The sequence below is a fragment of the Sminthopsis crassicaudata genome, chromosome 6, assembly GCF_048593235.1.
Source record: "Sminthopsis crassicaudata isolate SCR6 chromosome 6, ASM4859323v1, whole genome shotgun sequence".
In the NCBI taxonomy this organism is placed as follows: Eukaryota; Metazoa; Chordata; class Mammalia; order Dasyuromorphia; family Dasyuridae; genus Sminthopsis; species Sminthopsis crassicaudata.
In genome coordinates this window covers 212,976,193-212,988,866 of record NC_133622.1, presented here as the reverse complement: position 1 = coordinate 212,988,866, position 12,674 = coordinate 212,976,193, and the positions used below count along the sequence as shown (strand labels likewise).

General features: G+C 38.9%; 1 protein-coding gene across 10 annotated transcripts in view; it reads right to left on the bottom strand.

Moving 5' to 3' along the window:
• The window catches only part of ANO5 (anoctamin 5), a 139,046-nt gene that overhangs the window by 16,572 nt on the left and 109,800 nt on the right, over positions 1-12,674 (bottom strand). For 6 of the 10 annotated variants that reach the window (XM_074274872.1, XM_074274870.1, XM_074274873.1 and 3 more), the window contains 3 exons: positions 9,950-10,101; positions 6,518-6,595; positions 3,557-3,779 (listed from right to left, as the gene is read on the bottom strand). In XM_074274872.1, the coding sequence (XP_074130973.1) occupies positions 3,557-3,779; positions 6,518-6,595; positions 9,950-10,101 (453 nt within the window). Of the gene's footprint in view, positions 1-3,556; positions 3,780-5,814; positions 5,890-6,517; positions 6,596-9,949; positions 10,102-12,674 lie in introns of all 10 variants that reach the window. The other 4 variants (XM_074274871.1, XM_074274874.1, XM_074274876.1 and 1 more) reach the window with 1 other exon arrangement.

Sequence of the window (12,674 nt, the reverse complement as noted above, 5' to 3'; positions counted from 1 at the left end):
GTTAATTTGCTCCGATTGTCCTTTTATTGGATGACAGAGCATCAGAGTTGGAAGAAGAAAATAAAACCCTTTCCTGTTGAGAGAACAATGGAGCAGAAGAGATTTGAACTTTGGGGACTCTTGCTATTTAATTGGGTTGGAGTTGCTCCACCAGCAAGTGTGTAATATAGAACTCATCGTTTACTTACCTTCAGAGAGTCTTGGAGGGGAAGGCTTGAGGGAAGGGGTAATATGGGCAGTCATTGATTTCGAGCTGAAAGGAATTTCAAAGGTCACCCCGTCCAAAGCCCTCGCTTAAGTGATAAGACAACAAGCCCACAGTAAAGTGACAAAACTGAGATTAGAATCCAGCAGTCCAAAGTGGGGTAATCTAGGATTTTTGCTTCTTTTTGACTCATTTGTCAAATAAGGAGGACTGTGGGCTTGGCTTTAAGATAACATTTTAACTACAGGATTGTCATCCTGGACATTTAGTATTGACAAGACCAGAGGTTCTCAAACTATGGCCAATGGGCCAGATGCGGCCCACGGGGCGGAGACAGAGTGTGAGTTTTTGTTTTTACTCTAGTCCGGCCCTCCCACAGTCTGAGGGACAGTGAACTGTCCCCTATTTAAAAAGTTTGAAGACTACTGATCAAGACCCTTGTAAAGGAAAGAGGTAGAATTGCTGTAGATCAGGGCTTCTCAAATTTTTTTGAACTCATGACCCTTTCTTGCTGGAGAAATATTTACATGACCTTGGCAAACGTAGGGATATGGAAATAGATATGCAAATCAAACATTTACTAATAATAAATCCTATTTCATGACCTCCACATTCAATTATAAGACCCAATATGGGGTTGTGAACCAGTTTACGAAAGTAGGGAGAAGTCATGAGAGCTGCTATAGTTAGGTATAGTGTTAGGTCTCAAATTAGTAAACAAGTTCAAATCTAAGAGGCTTATGAGCTGGGTGGCCCTAAGAAATCACTTGTCTTCTGTCTGCCTCATCTGTAAAATGGGGATAACATTAGTACCTACTTTCCAGCATTAGTGGGGATTAAATGAGATGATATTTGTAAAGGACTTAACAGTCCCTGGCCCTTAATAGAAGCTTTTGTTTAGGGGAGTTAAAATTGCCTCTTCTGGTTTCTTCTACCTTTTAGGATAAATGAACTTCTAAGGAACCTCATTAAATGTAGTACCTCGCTCTTCCCTCTTTTCTTCTAAATGAGACAATCAAAATCATAATGCTTTTATAGAGGGAACAATATGATTTACTTAACCCTCGACCAGTTCTTAACCAAGGGCTAAAATGAATTGGGTCAATAATGCACTACGTCCAGAGGAGATTTACTTGTTTCTGTCTCTCCTTTCTATTCTTTGTTCTTCTTTCTGTGAAAATCCTTGTTTATTAGAAAACTACTTCTTTGGATTAACACTGTTTTTGGTATCCAAGCCATGGGATGACTTCAGAGATGAAACAGCCCTACACAGGAAGGGTTTAACCAGTAAACTTGGGAATGAGAACAAGCTGGATCCAAGACATTTAGGTTGACAGATGGAAAGAGCCGTTTAGGGCAACTCTTGCATTTATACAATAGTTAACAGTAGTTGTGATCTGTCCAATGACTCACATATGGTTTGAGTGGCAGAGTGGCAGGACTCTGAGTTCTGGCATTCTGACCAGTGCCCTTTCCCCTTCTCCATTTAGCCTCAGCCTTATGCCAAATGAAAATGTTTCTGTGCTCATATCCTAGGTTGGACAGAAGGGGAGGAGGGCAATTGGAACGGCCGGGAATCTGCTTTGATAAATATGGGTGACATCCATTGAGTATGACAAATGTTTACTGAAAGACACTTTGGAGAACACTGAGAATTAAATTCCATTAAAATTCAAAGAAATCTTGCTAGCATTTTACCTTTAAATAGTTAAAGTTAAAGAAATTTCTTAAAAATAGTAAAGGTTGAAAAGCATGGAAGAGTTGAAATGCGTACAATTAGAGGGAATACTAACACCAAGGAGATTAGGAAATCACTGAAGTACTGAAACAGAATCCTTTCTTTCCTTTCCACTTTTCACTTTTTTTGAAGTTAGGCTATACTAGAAGCCAGTTTCCTTGAATCACTTACTCTACCCTATATCATCACCTTCTTATCATCACCATGCCATCTGCCCAAACTGATGTGGGGCTTTACCTCCAGATACCCATCTTAATTCAGAATGCTTTCACATTTTAAAATTAATATCCAGTCACTCTTCTCTCTGGCCTGCCTCACTTTCCTTTTTTTGTAATGGGATATTCAATGGAGCCGAAAATCTTTTCTGACTCCTAATAGCCAACTCTAAAGAACAATCAGATCATGCACTTAGAGATGAAAAGATCATTAAAGATGAGTGCAGAAGGGCAAAAAGGAGTGTTGCAGGAGTTGGACTAAGGAAAAGGGGGACTCTAATTGCACCTTTAATGCTTATCAGATGTAAGACCCTAAGCAAGTCATCCTTCTTAATTTAACTTCCTTATGCATGTTTCCTTGTCTGTAAAAAGAAAGGGTTGGACTCAGTAACCTCTGAGGTTTCTAGTGAGATTCCTCATAATCTGTGGTCCAATGTTCATGCATTTTTAGGAAGAAAAATCATGTCATTTGATTGTAATGGAAAATCGTGGTGATATACAACATTCTTAGAGATCTCAAGAGAAACAAAGGGGAAGAGAAAAAGCATAAATAAAAGAGCAATCTATAAATGAGTAAATATTGTAATGTAATCATGAAATCATGTAAAAATCATGTAGAAAATAAATTAGAAGGCATCAGAACTCAGATTAAATCCAATGCTCACTTTTAATTCCAAGAAGACTGATGATTCTTCCTGCCTTCCTCATAGGAAGGAGATGGGGGCTGTAAGGCAGAAGATTGAATATCTAGGCAGACAAGACCACATGACCACTCCTTTGGCTTATCTGTTATGCTTTATTAAAAAAAATGGCTTATAGATGGTAAGTTCCTATACTGGGAAGTAGTTGATATGAAATACAAAAATTGTAAATTTTTTTGAAAAGTAATTCAGATCCAAATTTGGTGAACTGAATTTGGATGACACAAACACATTTGCATGCATGCATTTATGCACCCATCCACACTCAGAAACACATATTTTCTTTTATGTGACCTGTGAACTGGTTGCAAAGGCAAGTCGCTCAAAGACCCCCAAATGACATTTTGGCCAATATAACCTCCCAAAATGACAACTTTGAAGTTGTAATTAATAATTACTCATTTAGATGAATGTTTTGATATTATGATTAAAAAAAAAATGTTCCAATGACCCCAAAGGCACACCTTATTTAGTTATCTGCTCAACCACAGATCTAAAAACTCAGAGAACATCTGGTACAACTTCCTCACTTTGCAGATGAGGAAAATGAGGATCAGGAAAGCTAGAAAATTTACCTAGCCCTGCACATCATATTAAGAATCAGTGGCAGGATCTGAATCAAGTCCTTTAATTCCAGAGTCAGATTTTTTTCCCCACTCTACCCAGCAGTAGCATACCAGCAGTTGCGCTTGCTTACCCATATCTGTGATCCACACGGCTATCCTCTCATACAAGAAATTCAGGATCATGATAATGACAAAATTCAAGCAGGATGCAGTGACTGAGGTGGCCAACTGGGGAGTCAGCAGACTGCTGATGGGCTGGAGGGTTTCTGTATTCTCCATGATGCTTGCAAACGCCGCGTAGACCGACAGACGGTACACAATCACTGCTATCATACTGGCTATAATCAGAGAGATCTATGGGGAGGACAAATATTGAGAACTTATAACCACAGACCTTGGAGCTGCATACCCAACCTAGGTGGGGATCTCTCTAGACCTGTGTAACACACTGGTCACTTCCATTTTAATCAGCCAATTTAGCAAGCCTAACATGCAAAGGGCACCAAATCTGTCTCCCCTCCTATTGACAGGACACGAATATAAAGAAAACATCACATATATTTTGCATCTAGCAAAGTTCCAGTGGAAAATGTTTTCCAGTGTTCATAAGGTTTGTTTAAAGACTTTTGGGGACCAGTCCAGTGAATTCATGAGTATAGAAATTTCCCAGTGTGGATGCTTCTTCCTGAGCTAGCTGAAGATTGATAATTCTATTGATAACATTTATGTAACTTAACAAGAGTAGGAGCTAAAGTGACTTGACCCAGAATCACAGAGTCAGCTTGGTGTTATATGCAGATCTTAAACTCAGGACTTCTTGAGTCCAGGCTTTCTACCCATTCTGGAAATAGCAGCTATAAAGTCTCACTTTTCCAACCCTTTCTTCCACTAGCAGACAAACAAACGAGTTATTGCCTGTAATGGTGTGACACAGAAAAGGATTGTTGCTAGGAAAAGTATTATGTATGTCCCAAAAAAACCTGGGAGGAATAAATCTGCTCCTATATCAAAATATGCATGATTTTACCATTTTACCCAAAGCTGCCTAAAATAGAGTATCATAGATCTAATTAGATAAGAACTGGACATGGGAAAATAGAACATTGGTAGAACTCCACCTGTACCCCGCCAAGAGAAAATCTTACTGTCCTAAAATATAGAGCATAGTGTTCTCTCCTTCTTTGGGCTGGTAATACCTTTAGAAGGAAATGGTCCACATTAACATTCTAATGGGGAAGGAAAGATGGAGTGCTAAGGGTCATAGGGAAGGGGTTATCATGACAGGTCAAACAAACCTGTATTAGGTAGTGATTTGTTTGTTGTTATCTTCAAAGCCAGGGATTTCCCCTAGAAGAAAGCTCCCAGCAAGGAAGCTTATTCTACCAAAGTAAATCAGCTTAAGTAAATCTGCAACTTAAAGTCTTAACAAGATCCTTAGTACTGAAAAGATAAGTGATCTATTTCCCAATATCATTCTGGTGGGATGTGTGATAAGACAGGATTAGAATCCATGTCTTTTGGATTCACTCTTCTACCCTGTCTCTCTCTTATAACCCTCAAAATGCTTATTTAAAAGGTTATTCCTCCTCACTTCCTTAAATTAATAACCAGTTGAGAATGGAATGGGGAAATGATGCTCTGATCAGAAGGATTAAATGTTTCAATAGAATACTGAATATCATAGGGTGTGCTAATTCCATCCTTTGACAAGAGGTGATATAGATACAATACAACATAACTGACAGTATACTGTTTATAAAAGCAGAACTGAATTTAAAGATGGTGTCTGACATATACTGTCAGTGACATCCCAGGTAAGTCTGTAAGCCTCTAATTTATCTTCTAAGTCACAGAAGGATTGTGATCTGCAACAGTAGAGTTAGTTCCTCTAGTGAGAGTCTCTATGCTGAAAAAAAATCATGATTCTTTTATGTATGGGAGACAATTTATTTTTCCTTCTGTGGGATAACCTTTTGTGGTTATCCCAGCATGAGCTCAAACTAGGGACAGTTGTTTTTCCCGTGGGGCAGGAGACACAGAAAAGGACTCTATGTCTCCAAAAAAAAGTGACTACAAAATTATGGGTGGAAAATTGAAAAGTCTTTTTGGTTTAAAATGTTTTCTGTTCATTCTGGAGAAGGGAGGGGAGAACAAAATTCACTAGTCACATGGGAGGAATATTAGGTAGTAGGAGTTATGTCTTTTCTCATAGTCCTTTCCCTATAATTCTTAATTCTGGTGCACTTTGCATGAGAGGCTAAAACCAAGAAGCATGCTGTGAAACAATGGGCACCAGACTCCCCAAGGAAACTCACCAGAGAGAGCAAGCCTCAGGACAAACCCCAAACAATTTGTGGTTAAAGGGATGAGGAGACAAAGAGATGCTCACCCAGAACAACACGGTAGCTCCTGAGAAACAGAACCGCAGCGCCTGACTAGTTAGGGGCAAGTAGGGCTCCAGCTCCTGTAACAGGCCAGCAAGCAGAGCAAGATTCAAAATCCACACTCCAAACATGTTTCACAGCAAGCAGCTGTCAGAGCCCCAATAGCTGTGGGAGAGCAGGCACACCTTGGGCGAGCCCATCACCAATCATGGAAAGGCAATGCCAGAGGGAGGGCAGGGGCATCATGGGCTGAGCTCAGCAAGCTGAATCACCCGCTCCTGCACTGCAGGATGACAGGACACATGTGGACACTGAGCTAGAATGAAGCTCAAAAGCTCACAGGGAAACCAGATTGTAAGAGAAGGGAGGGAAGGCATATTAACGGGCATCCCGGCAATTCACTTGTTTTGAAAATGAGGGAAAGGAGTCCTGCCCTTCAGTGCCTTGCCCAAGTCACACAGCAATATGTGACAGGGAGATAGGATGGGAATCTGAGCCCCTTGACGTCAAATCAGTGACCACTGAGACTGGCATTGCTTTGCATGAGGTGCTCCGTGGAACCTTCTTCCACCTGCACCTGTTTGGACACGTCCCATTCTTCCACACCATCTCGAAGCCTGACCATCACCACTTCCAGACCTCTACACGTAAGGGGTTAGTTGGGTTAGTCCGAGGCCCCAGCTGCAAAAGGAAGCAGCCAGGTCTTACCCAAAAGAGGATTGCCATCCAGCAGAGGAGTAGTTTCCCATAGAAATCTAAAGTCCACTTTCTTTCAAGTTCTATTTCCTAGAATATCAGATTAGATGGTTTAAAGAGGGCTGGGGTGACAGCCAAACAGGCAAAGAAAATGGAAAAGAAAACACAGAGCCAGATATCCAAAATGGCAAGCTCTGACAAACCCCAAGCTTCTTGAGACGGCGCTTCGGCCTCTCTAATACGCTGACATCCCACTTGCCGATCGTGGACGCGGTGTTCAAGCCGACTCTTATCATCCTTAGGCTATCTGCTGTCCAGTAGGAGAAGGTGGCCAAACCACAAGATAGCAATTCTTACTCATAGTGTAGTAGAATGGTCATTGTTTGAAAAATGGCTAATTGATATACTACTTTATCTGTTAATAATTGTTAGCAAGGTTAATGGTAACTGGGGTTTTTGTTTGTTTGTTGTTTTTCTAATCATGGAGTTGTAACCAACAGACATTACAATTCAATGTGACATCCATTAAAATCACTCATTCCAAGTTGCTCATAGAATTTTTTAAATAGAATTTCTTTTAAGAATCTTCCACTAAATACTGGCAGAGGACTAGTCATAATTTCAATTTCAGTTAATAATAACTGGGTTTTTGTTTATTTGTTGTTTTTCTAATAATGGAGTTGTTTCCAACAGACATTAGAAATTCAGTGTCAGACCATTAAAATCACTAAATCCAAAGGTACTTGTAGGATTTTTTTTTTTTTAAATAGAATCTCTTTAAGTATCTTCCACTATATACTGGCAGACGATCAGTGTTATAATTTCAACAGAGTTAATGGTAAATGGAGTTTTTCTTTGTTTATTTGTTGTTTTTCTAATCATGGAGTTGTAACCAACAGACATTACAAATTCAATGTGAGATCCATTAAAATCACTCATCCAAAGGTGCTTACAGGGTTTTTTTTTTTTTTTTTAAACAAAATCTCTTTTAGTATCTTCCTGGCATAGGACTAGTGTTATAATTTCAACTTCAACTCAGCACCTTCTCTAAACTGAACATGTAGCTAAAAAGATCTTAATTCCTAGCTAATTGTCTCTAATGATATATTAGGATGATCCTTCTGTACAATAAAAATAGCGTAACAATTATAGTCTCTGGATGGGCAGTCATGGCAACTCTTAGTAGTGCTGAGGATAGAACTCTGGAAGAGCAGGCAAATGGAGATTTCGCACAAAGTTCGCATGAGAGCAATGATGGAAAAGTATTGATTCACTCAACTACGTATGTTGGCTTTTTCCAGTCGTAAGCACTAAGCTCATCAAAACCACTGGCTTTTTACATGTTCAGGGCAACACTGGTGTTCTGAGAAATGAAAATGAAAATGTTCTCTCTCTTTTTTAAGGTCAGGCATCAGGGGGATTGGTCACGGCAAATATTTTCAGAAGGAAAGCTACCACCAAACCACCTATGCATAAAACAAATAGATTCTTTCATAAAGCCCTGAGTAACCCGAAGTGAGATCATCTACTAATGAACTCTGGTTCACTAGGGAAGGTGGGAAATGAGAGAGAACTTGGGATGGAGGACTGAATCTCATCTGATTTCTCATTGGATCTTGCTACAGGCCACTGAGCTTAAAATACAGAGAGTGTCACAAACACGGAATCATTTGAAGACTGATGTTTTTTATAAACCAATCCTGTGTACCCTGGCTTTTGCCATGGGTATGTGATCTCACTTTGAATCTAAATCAAAGCATCTTAAGCTGTGGGTCGTGACCCTGTATAGGGTCACATAACTAAATGTAGGGGTTGAGAAATTATGATTTATTATGTTTGTATATTTATTTTATATACCTATATAGCTGGGGTAGCGTAAAAATTTCTTGGGTGAAAAGAGGTTGTTTAAGAAGTTTAAGAAGCTCTGCTCCAGATAATAACGGGGCTAGGATCTGACATAGGACTTTCTAAAACTCCCTATTAAAAAAAAAAAAAAAAGAACAAAGACACTACACCTATGGCACCAGAAGTGAATCAATGGGAGCTGATCTGGTATGAATCAATAGATTCCTTTGGCTTTTTAGAAAAGATTTGGGAGACGCTATTCTGACTTCATGAATGGCCAGGGCTGGAAAATTTCATTTCCTACTTCCCCCAACAATGGGAGAACAAGAAGTTCTGAAATGGATTTAGTCAGGGATACCAACTTGTTCATAAACCAATTCGGGTGCCAGATTATTGTAAATTTTATCTTCCAGATGATTTTTTAATTGAGACATGACCCACATGCACACATGATGGGGGAAGATATTCTCTTATTGTTGTTTTTCCAGATTTTTTTTTTCATTGTGGTTTCACTGGCCTTAGGATTCCCCCACTATGAAAACTCCTAACTAAAAATGTTATAATACAGTTTAGCAACTCTTTTATAACTTAAAGTCTTAAGGAGTTTCTGAGAGTGGGGTAGTTACATGATGATGATGATTACTTATATGTAAGATACTATGCTAAGCAATTTATAATTATCTTATTTGTGTCTCACAACAATCCTAGGAGGTAAATGCTATCGCTATTGCCATTTTACAGTTAAGGCCAGTATCTATCAGATGCCAATGTGAGTCTGAATTTTTCTAATGTTAAAGCCTGTGCTCTAATCCCTACAGCCTGCTTCCTTACCAATTTTAGTAGACACTTTGAATATTAAATCTCTACTTTTCTTTTCAATGAGGTTCATTTGCCTCTGTCAATCTTTTGAGTTTATAAGTGAGCACTCTAAATAAAGTAATCTTTATTACATGGTGTTGACCTGTTTCAAAAAAACAATCTCCTTTAAAATCATATAAATAATAAATAAAATAATAAATTATTCTTTAAAAACTGTGAAGCAAAACTGGATGACATGGATCTTAGCTGGAATGGATCTCATGATAAAATCCAGCCAAAACCCTTTCCCTTCAGATGAATAAATGTATAATCACTCCCATATTTTAGATATAGTATCCGATGTGCAGAATTTGCTTGGCTTATGTGCAGCTCACACAGCTATTACATGTCAGAGTGTGAACTAAAATCCATGTCTCCATATTTTTAGCATGGTTGGTTACAATCAATCCAAACATTACTCATATCTTTTAAGTCATATAATAATAATTAAATAATAATTAAAATTGCTAGCATTCATAAAGGTCTGTAAGGCTGACAAAGCACTTTGTAAATATTATCTTATTTTATCCTCATAATGACCTTGGGAGGTAGAGGCTATTATTATCCTCATTTTACAAATGAGACTGACCAAGAGTTAAGTGGCTTAGTCAGGCAAGTTAAATGTCTAAAGCCAAATTTGAATTCAGGCCATCCTGACTCCAGGCCCAGCGCTTTATGCACTGTACCACTTAGCTGGCTCAAAGATCGGGACCCCCACTTCTGTACAAGCTGTGCTGCTACCTGAGTCACAGGATTCTTTTTCTTTAAAGTACATTTGGCTTCATATTCAGGTCTCAGTTGGAGCTGCTGCTGTTCTTCCTCGAAGTCCACCAAATCCCACTCATACTCCAGTCGGGCTTGGCGTCGTTTCCAAAACTCCAGGAATAACGTAACTACAAAGCGAGGATGGAGGGGTGAGAAAGAAGAAAGGGAGGAAAGAAGGGAGAAAGGGAGACAGACAGACAGATGAGAGAGACACAGAAACAAAGACAAAAAGAGACAGAAAAAGACAAAGAGAGACAGAGAGAAACAGAGACAAAAAAGAAAGGGATAGAGATAGAGATAGGGAAAAACAAAGAGAAACAGAGACAAAAAGAGACAGAAAGACAAAGAAAGAGAGAGCCAAAAAAAAAAAAAAAAGATAGAGGGAAAAACAAAGAGACAGACCCAAAGGAAGAGAGAGAGAGAGAGAGAGAGAGAGAGAGAGAGAGAGAGAGAGAGAGAGAGAGAGAGAGAGAGAGAAAACAGAGAGCCAAAAAAAAAAAAAAATGGGGGGGGAAGAGAGAGAGAGAGAGAAACAGAAAACAATGTTGTAAAATTACTACACAAATCTTAAAAATTGTTCTCATTCTGTACACCTCATTCTGTATCACAGACAACTTTAGACAACTTTGAAAGACTGCAAGTCCCTGATAATACAATTTCCTGCCTTGATTTCAGAAGATTCTTGAGGAAGCATGCTATCCATCTCCCAACAGAGGAGGGCTTAGATTCAAGGCACAGAATGAGACACATTTTGGGGTATGGCCAATGTGGGAATTTGTCTTCCTTCACTAAGCTTATTTATTACAAAGTCTGTTTAACATTTTAAATTGAGGGAAGGCATGAAGTAAGTAAAATAAATGCTGGTTAGTTGAAAAATCAAATCAAATGAAACCAAAAAGCCAGTTCTTTAGCAGTAACCTAAGAAGAAAAGGTCATTCCTGGCCTGGTTTTTCCTTTCCTAACATGTTTACCATCTGAGCTACAGCAGCTTCTTGAGGCTTCTTGTTCCCAACTGCACCTTCAGCTTTTCACAATTTTGACACAGGTTAGCTCAAAACCCCCAGGCCAGGCTCTTCAGCCACAGTGCTCTGGGTTTCTTTCCAAGACTGTAAGCTACAGTGAAGGTAAAGCTCCCTACAGCAATGGAATCAACATCCAGGCCTAATTTCTGCCTCTAAACTGGAAAAGAGCAAGACAATCCAATGCTTCTGAAAGACATTGGTTTTGACATCTCTCCGTCCTGAGGCTGGAAGGAAGCTGAGCTGATACCCAAAGCTTATGCTTCAAACAGTAATAACTTGGGTTGGGAGCAGGAGAACATCAAATAGAGACTGCAGAGCTGGACTTTGCACTGGTGCAAGTCTCCCCCTGGATGGGTCAAATAACATCTGTGACCTCAAGTATCTGAGGCTTTATCTACTAAGGCAGCCAGGAGTTCTCTCTCAAAAATATTTGACAGAACAATGCAGGATTCACTCCAAGTGGTAATATTAGGTTTTTCCTGTATTTCTAGAAATCTTGCAGACAAAAAAAAAAAAAAAATCACAGAATTCTGCACATATAGTTTTCTAGCTGCAAGACCATGGGCAAGTCACTTAACCTCAATGCTCCATGAGGGGTGGGGCTGGACACCAAGTCACTCCAATTTTCTGGCCTCAATTTTCTCATTTGTATAATAAGACAGGTCAGCTAGCTTTTGAAACAGCTAGAAAACACGGTGGTAAGACTTCTGGGTTCAGAATGGTCAGTAGTAAGTTCATATTTGGCCACAAACACTAGCTTAGGGAACTTGGGCAATTCATATTAAATCTCTATTTGCCTCAGTTTCCTCAATTATAAAGTAGGAACACCAATAACAACTATCTTTCAGAGTTGTTGTGAAGATTAAAAGAGATAATATTTGTAAAGTGCTTTGCACAATGCCAGGCACATAGTACTTGCTAAATAAATGCTTAATTTATTTTTTATTCCTTTCTCCATTCTTTCTTCTCTCCTTTTTCTTTCTTCTTTCTATTCCTTTTCTCCCTTTCTCTTTCTTCCTTCTATCTCTTCCTTTCTTTTCCCAGTTTTTCACTTCTTTCCTTCTTGCTTTCCTCCCTTCCTGCTTCTTTCCCTAACTTTCCTTTCTTCCTTTCCTTTCCTTCTTTCCCTATCTTCCCTTGCTTTTTTCCTTTCACTTTTCTCCAACTTTCCTTTCTTACCTCTTGCTATACTTTTCCTTCTCTTGCCTTCTCTCTCATCCTTTCTTCCTTCCTTTCTTTCTTCTTTGTTCCATTCCTCCCTTCTTTTTCTGAGGTCCCTTTCAGCACTAGATCTGTAACTCAATGATCCTCTATCAATTCACTTCCTTTTCCTAGGGAAATCACTTTTCCTTATTTGTAAAAATAAATACTGGCCTAAATAGCCTCTGAGGTTCCTTTTAACTCTTAATCTATGAAGCTTCTTGCATAAGTAAAATAGAATAAAAACTCCTATTTGCATTTAGGGTTCATCATGTTGCTCTAAGGTAGACAGTGTATCATTATCCCCATTTTATAGGTGAAGAAACTAAGAGTCTGAATTAGAATTTGATGGGATTTGAAGTCTCCTGAATCTAAGTCCAATATGCTCTACGTCATGTAAGTTCTCTAGGAAATTACAATAAAAATGTGATGTGAGTTATTGAATTGTAAATTTTTTTTCAAGCAGAGGATTTCTTTTT